Genomic DNA, 21434 nt, shown 5'->3' on the forward strand with positions numbered 1-21434 from the left:
TCCATTTGAGCTGCCCGCATCTGAGAGCGCGACAAGTGCTCGAAGAATAAACTTTATCCCGAAAAATAAACTTTATCTCCCCAAGGTGACGTCTGCCAGGCGCGGGTCAGCCCAGTGGGTGTCCAGGAGCTCCGAAGAGGCTGTTTTGAACCATCAGGACACAAGAGAGCTCCCCTGAGCCGCACTGTTAACGTGGCTGGTTTTACAGGGCCATAAAGTGATAATGAACCTCAGCTGATGAAGATGCTGATGCTGTACAGGCTGAGTTAATTGCTTACCTGTGATTTACTGACATCTGCAAAGAACATGATGGCCCCTGAATGCTGCCCTGCAGCCTGCCCTCAGCCTGTGCCCATGGATGCCCTCGGGAGGGGAGGGTTTGGTTGCCAGCAGCAAACACGGCAATGCTGAGCTCCAGGCCACCCCCACAGCCATCTCTGTCCCTCGCAGGAGCTGGCACAGCACAGTGGTGGGGTGGCCATGCCCTCATGTGCAGCCTTGTTCCAGGTCCCAGCCTTACCTGGCCTGAGCAACTCCTTTATTTCTGTGCAGGGAGTGTCCAAGTGCAGGAATAATTCTGCTCACCCATTCCCAACTGCTTCCCTACACAAAGCAAAGAGGGGCTGGTGGTGGGAGATGCATTGGGACCACCAGGACTGGGCTTCCTGGTGTGCCACCGGGAGGATGGATGAGGGGACACTTGGCCTTCCTGCCCACCTGGGCATACCTGGTACCATCTCCAGCACCCCCAAGTCATTTTCCTCCAGGCCCATTACCTGGAGCAGTGACCTCCATGTGGGTTTCCTCTTGCCCTGAGTGGCTCAGCCGAAGGACTGATTCAAATCAAGAATTTGGGATTGAGTGTGACAGTGACTCTGGGTTTGGGTCCACCCCAAGCTGGAACATTCCCAGCCCGCTGTGGGAAGAAGGGACAGCTGGAACTGTGAGGCTGCCCCATAGCCTCCAGGGAAAGCACTGACCTCCCCAGGAACACCTTCGAAAGCTCTAATTCAGCAACTGGGATCCAGAAGATCTGTGATTTCCTGGCTGCACTATGATTGAGAGCACAGCAGAACTGTGATTTGAGTTCTGTCAGTTGGATGTGTCCTCATTGAGCTCATCACATAACAGAGAACAGCCCTTGAGACATGGAGAGCTGCTGCTTTTCTTGACAAGGCCTCCAGAAGGGATCCCTGACCCCCCTGAAAGGCTGCACATGCACTGCAGATATTTTGGAATGAAATCCATCATGAAAAGAATGTCTTTCCAAAGTTGAGGAGTGATCTGATTGCTTTGTTTGAAATGTGCTACTGCTCTCCAAGAAGTGCAGACTTGGACTTCTGACAAGCATGACCTGGAGATGGCATCAGCTGGCCAGTGACTGTCACCAGAGTCCCCTGTGTCTGGTGTGCACAGCCTGCTTGAAGGGACAGCAAGTCCCTGTGTCATCCAGGGAAAGATGAAGGAAAGGGGTGGAGCCGTGGGTCGCATCCAAACCTCCTCTGAAGCAGGGAAGACTGTGGATCACTGCTGCTCCCTCCTGGATCTGGGTAATTACAGACATTGCCGACTTGCAGGAGGAGATGGAGGTGATGACACATGTCCAGAGCAGCCCTGACTCGTCCTGCAGCTCCACACTGCTCCAGGCCAGCAGCAGCTCTTCAGCCAGGAGGAAAACTGGGTCACTTTGGGAGCTGGATGAAGCATCACCAAACCTGCGTCAATCCCACCTCATCCAGGATGTAGAAAAGCCTCAGATCCATCCTCAAACAATTCTCTGCACCCAAACCCACCAGACTGCATCACTGCCTGAGCCAGAGCTGCCCAAGAATCCAAATTATGTGGAGCATGTCCAAGCAGGAGAGGGAGAGCCCAAAGCCCCTGGTACAGCCTGGGCACAGTGTCCCCCACAGTTTGAGTCCACTGTGTTCCAACAGCAGGACTGTGACAGATACCTGATGGCCATGGACTGCCCTGGCCCCAGATGGCCTCAGCCAGCACCCAAACCCCTCTCCAGGTGCTGAATCCCATTCTCTGCAGCAAAGGGAAGCACAGCTCAGAGTGTGGGAGCTGGCACGTCGATCTGCTGGGAAAACCATGATCCACCCCAGCCTGGTTTGCCCAAATAATTCCCCTGTTCCTGCTACCACCGACCCCTGTGTGGGACAAGGGAAGGGACACCAAGGAGGGGCATGGTTTGAACTGATTGTGAAATGTTGGTGACAGAGCAGGAGCACACAATGAAGCCTTGCTGCAGGCAGCAGCACCCCATCCTGTCACTGCAGGGCCAGTCCCTGTGATGGTGTTCTCAGGGGTCACAGGATGAGGGAAGAGACAAGGATCTGACTCCATGTTTCAGAAGGCTTGATTTACTATTTTATGATATATACTATAGTAAAACTATACTAAAAGAATAGAAGAAAAGATTTCATCAGAAGGCTAGCTAAGAATAGAAAAATAATGATAACAAAGACTTGTAACTGACCGAGACAGTCCAGACAGCTGGACTGTGATTGGCCATTAATTAGAAACAACTGCATGAGACCAATCATAGATCCACCTGTTGCATTCCACAGCAGCAGATAATCATTGTTTACCTTTTGTTCCTGAAGCCTCTCAGCTTCTCAGGAGAAAAATTCCTAAGGAAAGGATTTTCCATAAAACATGTCTGTGCCAAGTCCCCTCCTGCCAGAGTCCTTTGGCTGTAGCCTTACATTGTGCCCTGCCGGCAGCATGGAGCTCTGGCACCACACCAAGCCCTGCAGGACTCCACAGGGCCAGCTGATCCCTGACCACATCCCTCCTGCAGCTTTGGCTGCTGTTCCCTCATCCCCATGTCCCACTGTCAGTGGGATGATGGCATCTGTATCCCGAACAGTTGGGAAGGAGTTTGCACTTCCCTGGCCCCCAGAGCCTGTCAGGAAAGCCCAGGCAGGGCACAGAGAAACCAGGGAGTCCCTGCAGCACAGAGCTGGCTGAAGGGATGAGAGTAGTGGGGTTGGTGTAAACTCTGAGCTAAAGGAGCCAACAAGGAAAATGGGAGGGCTGGAGGTGCTGGGTTGGCTCTGAGAGCACCAGGCTGGAGCTGAGTGGCAGGAGCAGGAGTGCAGAGGGACCCAGCCAGCTGTGGGCAGATGTGGCACAGGAAAGTGTCCCTGGGGCTGTCAGGGCACTGAGACCAGAATATGTGAGTTTGGTGCTAATCTGTCTGCTAGGCCAAACCTCAGATCCTGTGTCCAGTTCTGGGACCCTCCTGACAGGAGAGACCTGGAGGGGCTGGAGCGTGTCCAGGGCAGGGAACGGAGCTGGGAAGGGGCTGGAGCCCCAGGAGAGGCTGAGGAAGCTGTGAAGGGGCTCAGCCTGGAGCAAAGGAGGCTCAGGGGGGCCCTTGTGGCTCTGCACAGCTCCTGACAGGAGGGGACAGCCGGGGGGGTCGGGCTGTGCTCCAGGGAACAGGGACAGGAGCAGAGGGAACGGCCTCAGCTGGGCCAGGGGAGCCTCAGAGTGGATTTTGGGACAATTCCTACATGGGAAAGGTGGTCCAGCCCTGGCACAGCTGCCCAGGGCAGTGCTGGACCCCCCATCCCTGCAGGGATTTAACAGCTGTGTGGATGTGGCACCTGGGGACAGGGGACAGTGGTGGGAGAATGGTTGGACTTGATGCTCTCAGAGGGCTCTTCCAACTTCAATGATTCTGTGATTCCGTGAGCCTGCAGCAAGTCACAGCCTCCATCTCCCAGGTACAGCCCGCTGCTCCCTGGCTCTGCCGAGAGGGAGCGCACAGGGCTCGGTCAGCCCCGGCACCAACCCCGGGTGTGCCAAACCCCCCCGGCCTGCCCGGGAACCGCCCAGCTCCTGTAGGAGCATCGGGGGTGGGACGGTGGGGACAGACAGAGAGCAGAGATCTCTGGGGCCAGGTCAGGAACTTGGGGTTTATTGCAAAGGGCCTGGGTGCAGGGCCCTGCTGGGAGCTGCCAAACACAGCTGGAGCAGGGCTGAGAGAAGAGAAGGGCAGAGAGGATGAGAGGGTGAGAGAGTAAAAGGGGTAACAGAGTGAGGTTCCCGTTACAATACAATAAATCTCCTTCTGTGCTGAATATTCTGATTCTCACTAACCAATCTAGTACAAGATACAAATCCTATAGCATTTACATATAGCCTATAAGAATCATTACATTCCCGTACTGTGTTACATTTTAAACCCTAAAAACTCCTCTTTGGGCCCCTTCTGCCAAGCTGTAGGGTCTGCTCTGGCCCTTGGAGCTGTCTGCAAGCAGAGGGTGTTGTTCCATCAAAAGGGGATCACCTTCAGCTGGCCATGCCACTGTTTTCCAGTTGTTCAGTAACTGAGGGATCTCAAAGCTTTCATTTCAATCTCACTTATAATTTCTATATTCTCAAAATCTTTTGCCAGACAATCATATTGATAAGGCTTTCCTGTTTCATCTTCCCCAACAAGCTCCAGCTTCTCCAGAGGCTTCAAGGCCACGGTGCTGGGGAGGTGGCATGGAGAGGGCAAAGGGGACAGGCATCACCCCGGCTTGGGGCTCTTCATCCCGGGGTGCTGCTGCGTGCCAGGGCTGTCTGTCCATGGGAATGGTGGCACCAAGGACAGCACCGAGCTGGGGAGCGGAGCCGCCGGTGACAGGCTCCTCCCAGCACAGAGGGGCTGAGCTCTGTGACCTCGGCACAGAGCAGCTCTGTGAGAGCCCTGCAGCCCCTCTGCCTCCCCGGCAAGGAGGGGACGCATCCCCCGCTCCCCCCGGGTGCTGCTGCGTGCCAGGAACCACGCGGGGCCATCCCCTCCCCCAGTGGGCAGGGTGGGTGCTCTTTGGTTCTGATGCTCTCCTTTTCCCACAGCATCTTCCCAAAAGGAAAACCCCAGGGGTGGCCGGCATGGGTCACCCCCAAGTGACAACCTCCAGGCAGTGACAACCTCCAGGCTCCTCTCTAAAAACTTCTGACATTATTTGCTTTTTGACATTTCGTTTTTATTCATCTCAGTCCATCTTTTCTTGGGTTTCAGCCACCAAGTAAGCTGGTGCAGGTGGACACCAGCCTGGCACTGGTGCCTGCATGACCTGTCCCTGTTCCCTGTCCCTCCTGTCCAGCAGCTGTCACAGCGAACCATGGAATGGTTTGGGTTGGAAGGGATCTTTAAGGTTCATCTGTGCTGATCTTTGCTGTTCATCTGGTGAACAGCAAATCCTCCTTTTCCTGGACAAACCCAACAGGCAAAAACTGAGATCAAGAAGGAAGGGTCTGTCCATGGAGAGGAAAGGATGCAGGGCAGATTTATCACAGGTGGGAGGACGACAAGAATATATCTTAAATACTCTGGAAAAGCAAGACTTGATAGATCTGTGGTTTGAAGCCACTTCAGGTGCCAAACCCTGATTTTCCATGCAATGTTTCTAGAGCCTTCCAGCACCTGAATTATGTCTATAGGGAGGTTAGGAGAAGGTTTTGTGCTTCTTTAAATAACAGTTTTAACAGTAAATAGAGAATTTATTGCCAAGGCCTGATGGCTCCTGATTTTTGAGTGCTGAGATGTGACTTGCCTGTGCTGTCCTGCTGTCTGAGCTGTGCCTCTCCCATCAGTTTTGAGAAATCCCAGCTGAGGGGCACAGCTTGGAGGTACTGGGAATTTTTCAATCCAGTGAAGGAAGCACTTGACTGAGGATGTGACGTGATTGAGGATGTGGAAGCAATCTTCCAAGGTCCAATTATTCTCTCGAGGTCACTGGGAAGCATAAAAAATAAGCAGCTTCATCTCAAGCAGAAAAGGTTTATGTTATGAAACCCAAACACTGCAATGGTGGCTGGAAAAGCGGGACACAGAGTCATGGAATATCCTGAGCTGGAAGGGACCCACAGGGATCACTGATCCAGCCCCTGTTCCTGCCCAGACCACCCAACAGCCCCACCCTGTCCATCCCTGGCAGTGCTGCCCAAAGGCTCCTGGAGCTCTGGCAGCCTCGGGGCCGTGCCCATTCCCTGGGCAGTGCCTGGCCACCCCCCAGGGCACAAGCCAAGGAAGAACTCCATCCCTTTCACATGGCACTCCTACTCCCTCACAGGACAGCAGCCCCTCAAAGAGGAGTTTCACTCCTGCAGCTGCCTCACAGAATTCACAGATTCACAGAATGAGCAGGTTGGAAGAGACCTTCAAGGTCATTGAGTCCAACCCAGCCCCAACACCTCAACTCAACCCTGGCACCCAGTGCCACTTCCAGGCTTTGTTAAACACACCCAGGGATGGGGACTCCACCACCTGCCTGGGCAGCCATTCCAGAACGTTATCACTCTTTCCATGAAAGATAACATCCAACCTATATCTCCCTTGGCACAGCTTGAGGCTGTGTCCTCTGGTTCTGTCAGTTCCTGGAGAAAGAGCCCAGCCCCAGCTGAGCACAGGCGCCTTTCAGGAGCTGTAGAGAGTGACAAGGTCACCTCTGAGTCTCCTTTGCTCCAGGCTAACAACCCCTGTCGCAGACATCTTTTATGAAAAATTCTTTCCTTGGGATTTTTCCTCCTGAGAAGCTGAGAAGCCTCAGGAACAAAATGTAAACATTGATTATCTGCTGCTGTGGAATGCAACAGGTGCATCTGTGATTGGCCCATGTTGGATGTTTCTAATTAATGGCCAATGACAGCCCAGCTGGCTCGGACAGAGAGTCTGAGACAGAGCCTTTGCTCTCATTCTTTGCTATTCTATTCTTAGCCAGCCTTCTGAGGAAATCCTTTCTTCTATTCTTTTAGTATACTTTTAATGTAATATATATCATAAAATAATAAATCAAGCCTTCTGAAACATGGAGTCAAATCGTCTCTTCCCTCATCCTCAGACCCCTGTGAACACTGTCACACTCCCCCAGCTCCCTCACTGCTCCCTCCAGCCAAGGCTCTCCAATGACCCCATTCCCATCGATCCCAGAGGGCAGCAGCACCAGAGGGGTTGCACTGTTTATTGCTGTAGGATTGGGTTCCTAAAGCTCCTGTGTGCCGGCAGCCGGGGCTCGCTCTGCAGGAGGAGCTCTCCGGACGCTGCTCTACTCCGAGGGCTTCGCCTCAGCCGCCCCCGAACGGGAGCTGGGGCCGGGCATCCTCCCGTTCCTGCGATCGAACACTTCCAGGGATCTTTGAAACTGTTCCGCTGCCTTCTTCCTCCACGCCATCTTCCTCTCCTGTTCTTTCAAAAACTGCTGCCGTAATTGTTTGTAGTGACGATGAGTTTTCTTTTTGGCCTTCTCAAATTTTTTTACCTTTGTGAGAGCAAACATAAGCCTTTATTGGTGCTCTCCTACCATGAAATAAAGAACTCCAAAGTGGTGCTTGTCTTCAGGAAGAGACAGATCCCACCACATCCCTCACTATGACCAAGGTGATCTCAGAGCAAAAAGCTCCAATACGCATAATCACAGAGTCAGAGAATCACTGAATCATTGAATGATTTGGGCTTAGGAGAAGGGACCTTAAAGCTCATCTTGCTTCAATCCACAGGGACACCTTCCACCACACCAAGTAGCTCCAGATCCCATCCAGCCTGGCCTGGAACACTTCCAGGGATCCAGGGGCAGCCACAGCTCTGGGCACTCTGTGTCAGGGCCTCCCCACCCTCACAGGGAAGAATCCCTTCCTTCCCCACCCTCACAGGGAAGAATCTCTTCCTTCCCCACCCTCACAGGGAAGAATCTCTTCCCAAAATCAAATCTAAACTTATTCTCTTTCAGGGTACCATTGGAACAACATCTGAATCCAGGTTAAGCCCATGGCCAGTCATGTCTGTAGCTTATTCCAAACCACAGGTGACTTGGAGAGAGGATATGACAGCTGTGTCCTGAGTTTGGGATGGAGGCACAACCACTCGTGTCAAAGGTGGCCTAAATCCAACAACTGCCTCTCCCAGCCATTGGAGAGAGCCTTGGCACCCGCTCCTGATCCAGCTGGCTGAAGACCTAAAGGCCTCCTTGTGCCACAGGGGGCCATGAGCTTTGTCCCAGGGAAGAGGAGACCTCACCTGCTCCTCCAGGAGCTGCATTTCCTGGGCACTGGTGTGGCTGCTGCAGGTGGGCAGGGGGTAGTCCAAGTCAAGGTCCCAATCTGCAGGGCTGCTCTTGGGAGAGGGGGCTTCATGTCAGAGGCCCACAGACCTGTTCCTGGAGTGTGAGGGGCCCCCAGGACAGTGTGAGGGTCCCCAGCCCCAGGATGGTGTGAGGGTTCCCCATCCCCTGGATGGTGTGAGGGTCCCGCAGGACAGTGTGAGGGTCCCCCAGCCCCAGGATGGTGTGAGGGTCCCCCAGCCCCAGGACGGTGTGAGGGTCCCCCAGGACAGTGTGAGGGTCCCTCAGCCTCAGGATGGTGTGAGGGTCCCCCAGGACAGTGTGAGGGTCCCCCAGCCCCAGCCCAGTTTGAGGGTGCCCCAGCCCTGCACCGGGGCCAGCCGCTCTGCTGGCTCTGGGATGTTGTGAAGAAGGTGACACGAGGCCGTGCCTGGCCCTGCTCCTCCATGGCCCCGTCTCTGCCCTTGCTGGTCGGTTGTTGTCATGGTGACCTTGGCAGGTGGCTGTCAGGAGTCGCCTCCAAACTCTGCCTCAGTGACACCGTGTTCCAACAGCTTCTCCTGCCCTTCAGCCACTGCCCCAGCACCACCCTCGGTGCCTGCCTGGAGCAGTGACCAGGCTCTGTCCCCACCTGGAGCATCCGTGTGTCCCCTGAAGGACACCCCCACCCCCCATCTGCAGCTGCTGGGCTCAGTGACAGCCAGGATCCATGGCATGGGGACACACAGGGGTGAGTCAGTCCCACTGGCTGCTTGGCCTGATGGAGCACCCTCCATGTTCCCTACAGGAACAGAACCATGGAACCATGGAATCATGCAATGGTTTGGACTAAAAGGGTCCTTAAAGTTCATCTTGTTCCACCCCCTGCCATGGGCAGGGACACCTTCCACTATCCCAGGGTGCTCCAGGCCCCAGTGTCCAACCTGGCCTTGGACACTGCCAGGCATGGGGCAGCCACAGCTGCTCTGGGCCTCCCCACACTCACAGGGAATAGTTTCTTCAAAATATGCAGTCTAAACCTACTGTCCTTCAGTTTGAAGCCATTCTTCCTTGTCCTGTCTCTCCAGACCCTTGTCCAAAGTCTCTCTCCATCTTTCTTTCTCTCTCCATCTTTCTTTCTCTCTCCATCTTTCTTGTTGGCTCCCCTCAAGTACTGGAAGGCTGCAACTAGGTCACCCTAAAGCCTTTTCTTCTCCAGGCCAAGCTATCCCAATTCTCTCAGCCTTTCCTCAGAGCAGAGCTGCTCCATCCCTCTGCTCACCCTGGTGTCTCCTCTGGACTCTCTCCAGCATCCCCAGCTCCCTTCTGTGCTGGGGCAGCTCTGCAGGTGGGGTCTCACCTGGGCAGGTATAGAAGTGCAGAATCCCCCCTGCCCTGCTGCCCACGCTAGGGCTCAGCCCAGGGCACAGTGGCTTTCTCCAAGGTCCAATCCTGCCACCCCAGCAGCAGCTCCTGGCAGCAGGGCCAGGCCAGTGCAGGTCCAGCATCAGCAGATCTGGATGCTCAGCTCTCCAGCCAGGATGGTGCCCCACGTTTATGGAAATGGAGTAGGAGAAACTCTGCTGCTCTGAGTACAAACGAGCTGTTGTGACCTCTTGGCAAGAAATCCAGGGAAAGCCAGCAGCAGTTCTCCCAGAGCCATGCTGGAGCTCTGAAAATAAACTCACATCTGAGGAGCTGGAACATGAAGTCTGGGCTGCTGAAAGTACAGAGGATTTGAGATACTCCACAAGTAGTGAATTTTACTATTAATAAAATCAGCAGAGTTTTCACATCTCATTTGTACCAGGGCCTTGACAGGCACTCTGAGACCACCACGTGCTCTGGGAGTGTTGTTTTATTCCAGCACAAAATGTGCTGCTGAGGCAGAACAGCAACTTGCTGTGAGTCAGGAGACTTGGAATGTCACCAGCACTTGTTTTTCCTAACTGGGATACAGCTTTGGGGTTTGAGACAGCATCTCAAAGTCCTGTCATCTGCTGCCTTCCAGAGAGGGAAGGACGAGCACAGGCTCCAGCATCTCTGCTTGGGAGAGACCCAAAGATGTCACCTTTCTGTTCTCCCACTTAACTGCCACAACTCTTCTTCAGGAGGTGCTTGGGAGATCCATGGTTGTTGTTCCTGCCCATGGCAGGGCTTTGGAATGAGATGAACTTTAAGGTCCCTTCCAACTCAAATCATTCCATGTCTTATGATTTGAGCAAGCTGCTCCTTGATGGTGAAGAACCCCATTCCTTGGTGGGGTCCCACAGCCCCAAAGGATGAGAGGGGCTGGAGCCAGGTGGGGGTCAGGCTCTTTTCCCAGGGAACAAGAGGCAGGACAAGGGAGATGGCCTCAAGTTACACAAAGGGAGGTTTAGGTTGGATATTAGGGAAAAATCCTTCATAGAAAGGGTGGCAAGGCACTGGAACAGGCTACCCAGGACTGTGGTGGAGTCCCCATCCCTGTAAGTGTTAAAAATATGTGAGTATGTGACACCTGGGGACATGGCTTAGTGCTGACCTTGACAGTGCTGGGGGGAACAGTTGGACTTGGTGATCTTAGAGAGCATATCCAACCTTAACCACCCCATCTTCCTCTGATTCTAAGGCTTTTAAAATGTCTTTAAGCTCCTGTGATTTCATCTTTTAGAAACTCAGCTAGAGCCAAGAGCCTGCTCAGGGCAGGGCAGGAACCTGTGACAAGAGCCAGCAGTGAAGCCAGCAGTGAAGCCAGCAGGGAAGCCACCAAATGGTCAAGGGCAAAGCCTGAGGGGGATTTTTGGGTGCTGGAACAGAGGCTGTGGGGCTGAAGGGAGCCTGAGGGGGTCATCCTGTCCATCTCCTGGCCTCCAGTCTCGTCTGGGCAGCTTCAAACACCCTCAGCTCTCTGGGCTGGGCTGTCCTACAAGGGAAAATGCAATCTTCCTACATCTACCCTAAAAAAGGCTTTGCCATAATTCCAGCTCCATACCCAGGACAGTCCCTGACACTGTTTGAGGCCTGGCATGTGGGAGGTTTGAGAGCACAGCCCAGCATATCCCAGAAGGATGCAATTTCCTGGCTCAGGCTCCCCAGCTTAGCAAGTGTTTGTCCCTGCTGCAGATCCCAGCCCCTGCCGTGCCAGGGCAGACAGGCCCCAGGGCAGCAGTTAATCCTGTCCTGAAACAGAGATCATTTCCACGCTGTGCTCCCAGGCACACAGTAAATCCAGCCTGGATTTCCTCTCCCCTGTGTGGGCACACGCTGCTCCTGCTCCAGCCCCATCCCAGCACGTTCCATCACCCCTTCCAGGGAAGGGTTCAGCAGTGCTTCAGAGCAGATCCATGAAAACTGTCTGGCACAATGCCATAGCTGCCCTGTCCCACTGCACTCGGGTTTATTTCCCCCACCTTGGACTTTCACACTTCACTGGAGTTCCTTGATGGAGAGGGACTTTGAGCAAGGGCGTGGAGGGACAGGACACAGGGAATGGCTTCCCAGAGGGCAGGGGTGGATGGGATATTGGGAAGAAATCATTCCCTGGGAGGTGTGGAGGCCCTGGAATAGGCTATGCAAAGAAGCTGTGGCTGCCCCTGGATCTCTGCAAGTGTCCAAGGCCGGGTTGGATGGGACTTGGAGCAGCCTGGGATAGGGGAAGGTGTCCCTGCCCATTGCAGGGGATAGGATGAGATGACCTTTAAGTTCTGTTCCCACCCAAAGCATCTTGCGATTCCATGATTCCTTGTCAGGCAGCACCTCCAAGCATGTGGAGATGGCCCCCCATCCCTCAGACCTGTGACCCCTCCTCAGAAGGAGCCTCCCCTCCCTATGCCCATGTGAGGGCTGTGCCCGCTGTTCCAGCTGGGCTGCTCCTGCCCTGTGCCAGGGGCTGCTCTCCAGGAATGTGTCCCATCTGCTCCCTTCCCAAAATCCCCAGGGCTGGGATGCCTTTCCCTCATCCAGCCTGGCTGGAGCAGCACCAGGGTCAGCACACAGGCAGCTGTCAGTGGGGTGGGAAACCCAATCCTTGCTGGGGCCAGAGCAGAGGGATAACACCAGGCTGAGATCATGGCCTGGAATACCCAGAGAGAGGGTGACCACAGCCAGCCACCACTGCTGGCTTTTCCATGGACAACACAACCCCAGTCCCAGCAGGAATGCTGCCCTTGGACCCCCAGCACTGTCACCTCTGCACAGGGACACACACAGACACACAGGGAGCTGCAGGGCACCGGGAGCACCACACGGCACGGGATCCAAGGTGGGGAAGGCAAAGCCATGGATGGAGCCGAGAGCCAGGCAGAGCCCAGTGCCAGCAAATGAGTCAGGGGGCTGGGATGGACAGGAGCTCCTGAGCCGGCCGTGCTGCAGGTGGCAGCTTTGCAGCTCTCCCTCCTCCTTCCAACCTCCCCGCTGTGGAACAGCCTCTGGAATGTGAGCAAACACGCTGCCGGCCAGAGCAGGGGCCGCTGACTGATAACTGCGGCCCTTTGTGTCCCTTTTGGGATGGGCACCGCTCCAGCCGCTCCTGGGGCACCTTGGCAAAGGTGGCAGCACGGTGGCACGCCGGGCACACCCCGGAGAGCTGCCCGCCCTCACCCGGGTGCTGGGGAGGAGCCGTTCCTCGGGTGCGGATGGAAACGGCCTCAAATCACTGCCCTAATGATGGAAAAACATCGCTGGTCGGGAAAGAGGGCGGGAACCAGTGGGGATTTTCCGGGGGAAGCGGGGTTGTGGTTTTGTGTTCAAGTGAGTCACCAGGCTGAGAGGGGTGGAACAAGCAACACATGGTGCGACTTTTGGGGCTGTCCTGGGCAGGGCAAGGAGCTGGACTCGATGATCCTGGTGGATCCTTCCCCACCCTGGATATTCCATGATTCCATGACTCAGGGGACAGGATGCTCCAGTGTCATGGCACCCCAAGGCAGGGCAAAGCACCCAGCCCTTTTCCCGACACTTGTGGTCAGTGACTGCTCTCTGTGTCACTGCACCCCTCCCGTGTCCTGTGGGGTGTCCCAGTGCCAGCCCTGGCGCTGCCCAGCCACAGCTGTCCCTGCTGGAGCTGGAGCTGCTGGACACGGCTTCCCAAGAGCTGCCACATCCTGAGGCACTTCCGTGCCTCGCTTTGCTATCCCTGCACGGGGTGCTCCTCCCTTCCTTCCTTCTTGGCCAGGAGATCGCTGGGAGCCAAGGGTGGAGTACAACAAAAATAGAGCTTTATTTTGGGACAAGTGCAATCGGAGCTGGGTCCTTCGGCCCCGGCGTGGGGATACAAGTGTGGCAAGGCCACCAAGGGCCCGGCAGCAGTGCCAGGCACACACACCGGCTGTCCCTTTGCCATGGCATGTGCTGTGTCACAGCCCAGCACTGTCCCGTGTCACAGCCCACCACTGTCCTGGAGCGATGGCAGCGGGTCCAGGCTGCTCCCGTGCCCTCGGCTGGGCTCTCACCATCTCTGCCACGGATGCCAGTCTGCAGCGAGCTGGGAGGGGTGGGGACAGCTGTGGGGGCTCAGGGGCGTGGTGGGGACAAGGACAACATCGGCAGCACCACCGGCGGCCCCTGGGATTGTCACGACACGGGGGACGGGGACAGGAGAGGGGACACACCCGCCCTGTCCTGGGCGTTCGGTTCGGCCACGAGAACCGAGTGTACACAGAGAGCCAGGGGCCACTCCAGCCAGCAGAGCTCAGTAGTGACACACACACAGACACACAGACACACACACACAGACACACAGACACACAGACACACACACAGACACACAGACACATCTGTTTCCCCAGGTGGGACAGCAGCTGGATGCACGGAGCTGTGTATCCAGAGCTGTGTCCAGAGCCACATCCCTGGGCCCTGTGTGCACACAGGGACACGTGCAGAGCCAGTGCACAGCGGGACCTGCCAGCAGCACACACCTGCACACACACACACACACACACACACACACACAGAGCTGTGCACGCCCAGCCTGCACACACCAGCACGCGTGTGCCACACAGACACTGTGCACACACCTGTGTACGGCCTGGGGCAATGCACACATGCCCACAAGCACGAGACCTGCTTGCACACAGAGCCTGACATGTGCACACCAATGCATGCACACTGACACGTGCACACCAACATGTGCACACCAATGCATGCACACCAACACGTGCACACAGAGCCTGTGCGCACCAACACATACACAACCAACACGTGCACACCAACACACACATACAGAGCTGTGCACACCAACGTGTGCAGTGTCATACACATCAACACAGGCACGTCCCACACAGGGCCATGCTCACACCTGCAGAGCCTGTGCACACCCACAAGCACAGAGCTGTGCACAAACCCACTCACACCCAAGAGTGTGCAATTCCACACACGTGCACACATCACGTGTGCACATCAGCACGTCCGTGTGCACAGTGCTGTGCTCACCAGCACACCCGGACACTGTGCAAAGCAGGGCGTGTACACTCACTTCTGGGCACACCAGAAAACACACGTGCACACAACCATGCACACTGACACACGTGTGCGCCTCAGCAGCTGTGTGCACACAGAGCCATGCACACTGGCACACACGTGCACAGTCACACACACACTGCACAGAGTCACACACACTGGCACACACACGTGCAGAGGAGTCACACACCCTGGGCACGTGTGCACAGTGACACACACCCTGGCACACACTGGCACAGAGTCACACACAGTGGCACACACGTGCACAGTCACACACACACAGTGGCACACGTGGGCACAGTCATACACACTGGCACACGTGTACACAGTCACGCACACTGGCAGACACACTGGCACACACAGGCACAGCATGTGCAGGCACACACTGGCACACATGTGCTCAGAGTCAGACACATATCTTGGCACACATGTGCACAGGCACACACACCCTGGCACACACATGCACAATTACACGCCTTGGTACACACGTGCACAGAGGAGTCACACTCATTGGCACACGTGTGCACAGTCACACACACTGGCACACACTGCACAGAGGAGTCACTCATTGGCACACGTGCACAGAGTCACACACACGTGCACAGTTACACACTCAGGCACACACACGTGCACAGAGGAGTCACACTCATTGGCACAGGCATGCACAGTTACACACCCTGGCACACACACGTGCACAGAAGAGTCACACTCACTGGCACACACACGTGCACAGAGGAGTCACACTCATTGGCACAGGCGTGCACAGTTACACACCCTGGCACACACACGTGCACAGAGGAGTCACACTCATTGGCACACACGTGCCCAGCGCTCCCCCAGAGCCCTCCCAGCCCCTCACCCCCCGTGGGTCCCTACTCGTGCCGCGGGTGCCGCCGCAGCCCACAGAGGCCCCAGCAGGCGGCCAGGAGCCGGGGCTGGTGGTACAGCACCATCCCCGCCAGCGTCAGCGCCACGCCGGCGTAGCCCAGCGCGCCCAGCCGCGTGCCGAACAGCAGCCACGACAGCAGCAGGTTGCCCACCACGGTGAGGCTGCCCAGCAGGTGCAGCGTCAGGGCCGACGTGAGCGACAGGAGGCAGGAGGTGGCCAGGTTGTAGAGGACGGAGCCCAGGCAGCTGAGCAGGACGCAGCCCCAGAGCGCGGCGTCGGGCCGAAGGACGCCCTGCCACGAGGGGCCCAGCTCCAGCGCCACGGCCGCCCCGAACAGCAGCACGAAGCTGGGCAGGGACGTCAGGCCCAGCAGGGACAGCGCGTCCAGACGGTCCTCCTGCAGCAGCACACCTGGGGGGACAGGGGGACGGTCAGTGGGACATCCCACGGGAACACCCGCCCGCCGCAGGGACACCCACGCGAGACACCCACCCACGGGAGACAGAGCAGTAAAGGGATCCCAAATGTCACTGGGAAGGGGAAAATGAAGAGGGGCAGGTCCTTCCATGGGCTGGGGGTGCCCTGGTTTGGGGAGGTCTCAGTTTAGAGGTTCCCTGGTTTGGATGTGTCTCTGTTCAGGAGTCCTTCATTTCTGGGATTCCTTGCTTTAGGGGGTGTCCCACTCTGGGGATGCCCTGATTCCGAGGCTGTCTGCTTTCATGGGTGCCTGTGTTTGGGAGGGTAGGACAGGGCAGCTTTCCCAGTCTGTTTTAGAACGTTTGTCCCCATGTTCCTCCCTCCAGGTCATCTGAGGACAGTGGGGACAGCAGGCACAGCAGGGCTGGCTGCCACACACAGACATGTCCCTACCCTCCCCAGGGCCACTGTCCATATCCCACCGGGGTTGAAAGGGTGACAGAGCAGTGGCACAAAGACCAGTGGTGTCCCTTGGGGGGCCACAGCACCCCACTACAGCCATGGAGCCCTTGCGGTGGGCACAGGGCCCCATGCCAGAGCCTGTCCCCACGGTGCCCTGAGCCACAGGCTCCAGAGGAAACGCTCCCTTCCCAGCCAGAGCCATCCCAGCTGGCTCCTCACTGCCATGTGCCAAGGACACCATGGCCCGGGTGGCACCGTGGCCACCCTGGGAACGGGGGACTCGCAGGGAGTCCAGCAGCCCACAGGGATGGGACAGGCTGGGTGACCCTGAGCCAAGCTAGGGCACCTCCACCCTCCCTGGCCCAAGGACACCACAGGGACACCAATGGTGTCACCAATGACAAACTAAAGTCAGGTCACCTCAGGGCAGGGCCACAAGCACGACAAGGGTGCCATGCCACAGGGGTGGCACCAAGGCCAACAGGGACAGCAGGTGGCACCAGGACTGGGGTGAACCTGGGAGCCAGAGTGCCACCACGGTTGGGGTGACACCGTGGCCACGGTTAAAGCACAAAGGAGGCATTAGGGTGACACCAGTGATAGGGTGGGGTGGCATTGGGGCTGGGGTGACACCAGGGTGCACAGAGGATGGCAGGGCGAGCAGGGAGAACCCCCAGCACCGGGGATGGCACCGAGGTGACACCAGCACCCCTGCACCCCAGGGGTGGACATGCAAGACAGGGACAGGTGGCACTTACTCTGCTGGATGGACTTGAGGGCGCGGAGCACGGTGGCGGCCAGCAGGAAGCCGCAGCCGGGCTGGGAGAAGCAGAGGCCGCCGGCGATGCTGCAGGCGGCCCCGGCGCACACCGGCCCCATGGCCCAGAACTGCAGCGGGTGCGGCCGCCGGCCCCCCAGCAGCCCCAGCAGCAGCGTCACCAGCGGCGTGGTGGTGGCCACGGCCTGGGCCACGTCCAGCTGCACGTAGCTCAGGCCCAGGTTGCCCAGGGCCACGCTGGTGCAGAAGGTGAGGCTGAGCAGGTAGATCCTGGCGCGGGGCCGGGGGCCCGGAGCCCGCGCCCAGCCCAGCGGGTAGCCCACGGCCACGCCGGACAGCATGTGCAGCGCCGAGAGCAGCAGCGGGTAGCGGAACCCGTGAGCGGCGAAGATCCACTTGTTGAGGCCGGCCATGGTGGTGCCGGTGCCCAGCCAGGCCAGCACGCTGAGGGTCAGCGGCAGCGCCGGCCCCGGCGGCCGCCCCCCGTGCGCCTGCCCCGGGTCGGGCTTCCAGGGCCGCACGGTGCCCGCCGCGCTCATCGCGGCTTCATCGCCCCGCCGCGACCGCGGGCACATGGGCACGGGCTCCGCCGCCTCCGGCCGCCCCTCGCCGCTCTGCCCCGTCCTCCCTGAGCCCCGCGATGGCTGCCGGTGACAGCGGCGCTGGCGCGGCGGCGGCCGCGCTGTCCCCGGGTGGCGGCCGCGCTGTCCCCGCAGCCCGGGTGGCGCTGTCCCCGCTGCCCGGCGGTGCTGCTGGCGGGGCTCAGCGCCGGGCTGGCGGTGCCATGTGCCGGGAGGCGGCGGCGGCCGGGGCGGGCGGAAAGTTTGGTGATGGCGGGAGCGGAGGGCGGAGGCTCCGCCCCGCGAGGGCAGCGCGTCACTGCCGGGCGGGCGGGGCACGGCGGGCACGGGCACCGGGCACCCCCGGGGGCACCGCCGGCACCGCCCGCCCCGCGGGCACCGGCCCGCAGCGCCCTCCGTGCTGACAGCGGCGCCGCTCCCAACCCCGCCCGGCCCCGGCGCTGAGCCCCGAGCCCGGCCCGCCGCTGCCCCGGGGGTTTGGGGCCGGGTTAAACTCCCGAGGAATCACAGATGTGCAGATTTGGGGGTGCCCCTCGGGCACTGCGGTGCCCGAGCCCTGGGACAGTGGGGGCTCAGTAACCCCGGAGGAGGATCCAGCTTGCTGAGGATGAACAGCGCCGATTCAGACTCCCCAAATTTTTGGCCGCCCCAAAAATGCTTTGGACACCCTAAAAGCGGCTGCTCCCAGCGGCCGCCTGCCCCATTCCCGAGTGCGACCAGGACTGGAGGGGCTGCTGGTTTTGGTGCTCCTGTAGGACACAGAGCATGGTGTGTGTCCCCTCCTCATGCCCCTAGCAGATTTGGGGTGCTGGCCCACGGAAAGCAGGAGGCAGGGAGCCGGCAGGTCCTGTGCCCACAGTGGGGGTTTCATTGCCATCACCCCCCCACCCTCTACCACTCGCTGAGGCGCAGGATGACGGTCGCCCCATCAGGGGGTCTGTACTCGGCGATACCTGTGGGGAGAGGGACAAAAGTCCGGGGTGAGACAGCAGCCACGGGGCTGTGGGGGATCCCTGCCACCTCCCCAGGGACCCCCACTCGCCACTCACCCATCTGCAGGGGGGTGCTGGGCGCAGACAGGATCTGCCAGTAGTTCCGCTTCTCCTGCCGGGCCTCCAGCCCCAGCACCTGGGTCAGGAAGGGGCCCTGGGGGGTGTCCTGGGTGTGGAACCTGGGGATGGCACAGCGGGGTCAGGGGGGCGAGGCTGCGGCCTCGGCACTGCTGGGGGGGCACAGAGCAGCTCCAAGGGAGCTGTGAGCTGGGAACGGAGTGAGCCCGGCACAGGGCACAGCTGCAGGACACGTGGCCACCACAGCGTGACCCCCACACACCTGAATTCCCGGGGGTCCAGCGCCGCGGCCGCCTGGAGCACGTCCAGCAGGGAGGCGGCGGCGGGCACGGGCACCAGGCGGTCGTAGAGCTGGAGGTCATAGCACCAGGGCAGGGGACACTCCACCACCAGCTGCACCGTCTTGTTCCCCGGCACCTCAGGCAGGGGCTCCGTGTCCAGGGGTGTCAGCGTGTCTGCGGGAAGCCATCACGGCACTGGTGACACGCAGCCACCCCTGTGGTGACACCGGCGCTGACCCCAGTCCCGTTAGCCCAGCTCTCACCTGGCTCCTCCCCGCAGTGCCTGGAGGCGATGTCCAGGTAGGAGTGGCCGTGCAGCACCGGCAGCACCTGGGCCATGGTGGCAGCGGTGCCGAAGGCTTCCAGGTTCTCCAGCAGGGCAGCCATGGCCTGGCCGAACGCCGGCTCCGTCTGGCACTCGCCTGTGGCCAGGAACACCTGGGACGGGGAGGGATGGAGGTGGTGGGAAGAGGGAGGAGGGTTGGGTACCTGGGCACTGCATTGCTGAGCATCACCTGCCCCACAGCAGCTGCATCTGCCTGGGCACCCACATCTGCACCTGCACCCACATCTGCACCTGCACCCACACCCAGATCTGCAGACCCACTTCCCCCATGCCCATTCCCAGTGCCAGCCCAGATGTCCCCTCAGGTGACACACCTGCAGGGCCCACGGGGTGCTGTAGATGTTGCCGATGATGCCGTCAGGGCCCTGGGCCTTGGCCATGTTCCTGCTGGCCTCGTGCGCAGCCAGCCGGAGCTTGGCCGCCAGCTGGGTCCCCACCAGCCTCCTCCGCTCCAGGCAGGTGAAGGCCAGCGCCAGCACGGCCTCGGTGTCTGCAGGGACAGCCCGGTGTCACCCCCGAGTCACACACTGCCAGGGTGCCACCACCTGTGCCCAATGGCCCTTACCCACGGTGTTGCCACCGTGCCCGAGCTTTCCGTGCTGCTGGGCCGTGAGGAGCCGCTGCACCACCTGGTCCCGCACGCGCTTGCGGTGCACGCACAGCGCCAGCACACCCAGCCCGTACTGGTAGTAACTGGTGACGGGGTGGCCTCGCTGCTGGGAGCCTGGGGACAACGGGTGGTGTCACCAGGGTGAGCCGGTGCCTCACGGCCCGACGTGTAGTGCCAGGGGGGCACTCACCCCGCGGGGACACCCTCACCTGTCCACTCCTCCTCCAGGTAGTACTTGAGCCATGTCACCAGCGAGCGATGGGGACTGACGGGGGGACAGGAGGCCTGCAGCCCCAGCAGGTACAGTGCCAGCCGCCCCGTGTGCGGGGGCTCCTCCGCGCTCCTGCAAGGCACCGTCACCTCCCAGGGCACCGCCCGAGGTGCCACCGGCCCCGAGGGGACTCCGGGACACCCACACTTACATGCCGCGCTCAGCGTCCCACCGGGAGCGGCCGTAGTCCTGCAGGCTCCTGCGGGTCAGAGTGTCAGCACAGGGGACAGAAGCAGCCCCAAAGGCCCGCGGGGACCCCGGGCACCCACCTGCCGTACGGGTGCTGGAAGTTCTCCTGCAGCCGCTCCAGGTAGCGCCGCTCCAGCCGGGGATGGTGCTCTCGGGCCAGGCGCAGGGCCAGGTACACGGCGGGGTCCGGGTCCCGTTCGGGGTCCCCCGCCAGCCCCAGCAGCCGCGCACTCAGCGCCCGCACGGCGCCCTCCGAGCCCGCCGGGGGCTCTGCCCGGCCCGGGAGAGGCAGCGCAGGTCAGGGAGCCCGAGAGAGCCGAGACATCCCCCCGGTACGGCCCTGCAGCCCCACAGCCCCCCCAAAGCTGCGCGGGGCCGCGGCGGGGAGCGACCCCAGCACCCACCCATCCACACACCCTCCAGATCCCATAACCTCCATACTTTCCAGCAAAAAAAGAGGAAGAAACAAGGAGAGGTGACATGGAGCAGGAGCAGGGGTGGGTTGAGGGGAGCTGAGCCCCGGAGAATTTGTCACCGAGGGCTGGAGATGGGGCTCATCCCCCCAGCCCCGCTCCTCGGGGACCCCCCGAGCTCAGGGCGAGCCCCGGCCGGGGGATCCCGGGCAGGTTCGGGGACCGGGGCCGCACTCACCGCAGCAGCGGGCGGGCAGCAGCGCGGGCAGCAGCGCGGGCAGCAGCAGCAGCAGCAGCAGCGGCAGCCCCATGGCGGAGCGGGACAGGGGACACGGCGGGGACAGCCGAGAGAGACAGGACGAGCCGGGAGCGGGGACAGCACGGGAAGGTGTGGCGAGAGGCCGTTTCCGCACAACGGGGCCGAGTCAGCACAAACGGGGCAGAAGTTGTGCTGAGGCGCGGCCGAGGGGAGCGGGGACAGCCCGGGGCAGCCTGCCCGGGACAGCCCGGGACACCCTGCCCGGGCCAGCGCCGGCGGCCACAGCTCGAAAATAGACAGGGCTGAAACCCGGCCAAACCCGGCCCCTGGAAAGAATCGCCGTGCTCGCCTCCAAGAACGATTTAATTGAGAAAGCGGGGATGGATCA

General features: G+C 59.6%; 2 protein-coding genes across 2 annotated transcripts; both read right to left on the reverse strand.

Moving 5' to 3' along the window:
- Positions 1-15286: 15286 nt before the first annotated feature.
- SLC35E4 (solute carrier family 35 member E4) lies at positions 15287-17601 on the reverse strand. The gene is made up of 2 exons (XM_054288886.1): positions 17007-17601; positions 15287-15780 (listed from the first exon to the last, which is right to left on the reverse strand). The coding sequence occupies exons 1-2, from the start codon at positions 17599-17601 to the stop codon at positions 15353-15355; spliced, it is 1023 nt and encodes a 340-aa protein (XP_054144861.1). The 3' UTR covers positions 15287-15352.
- An 860-nt stretch (positions 17602-18461) lies between these two features.
- TCN2 (transcobalamin 2) lies at positions 18462-20995 on the reverse strand. Its single transcript, XM_054288645.1, is given in 12 exon segments — positions 18462-18560; positions 18657-18778; positions 18940-19132; positions 19222-19396; positions 19619-19794; positions 19870-20028; positions 20124-20257; positions 20337-20384; positions 20455-20647; positions 20650-20705; positions 20707-20816; positions 20818-20995. Coding segments are annotated over 12 exon segments (1467 nt in total). The 5' UTR covers positions 20857-20995; the 3' UTR covers positions 18462-18498.
- Between the last annotated feature and the right edge of the window lie 439 nt (positions 20996-21434).

This window comes from Melozone crissalis, unplaced genomic scaffold, assembly GCF_028551555.1.
Source record: "Melozone crissalis strain CALT ecotype California unplaced genomic scaffold, PUWL_Pcris_2 ptg000063l_1, whole genome shotgun sequence".
Lineage (NCBI taxonomy): Eukaryota > Metazoa > Chordata > Aves > Passeriformes > Passerellidae > Melozone > Melozone crissalis.

Excerpts from the sequence above, each read along its gene's own strand:
- SLC35E4 (XM_054288886.1), bottom strand. The coding sequence starts at position 17,601 with ATGTGCCCGCGGTCGCGGCGGGGCGATGAAGCCGCGATGAGCGCGGCG. Across the intron at positions 15,781-17,006 it reads CCTCAAGTCCATCCAGCAGA|GTGTGCTGCTGCAGGAGGAC; the intron begins GTAAGTGCCACC and ends CTGTCCCCCCAG.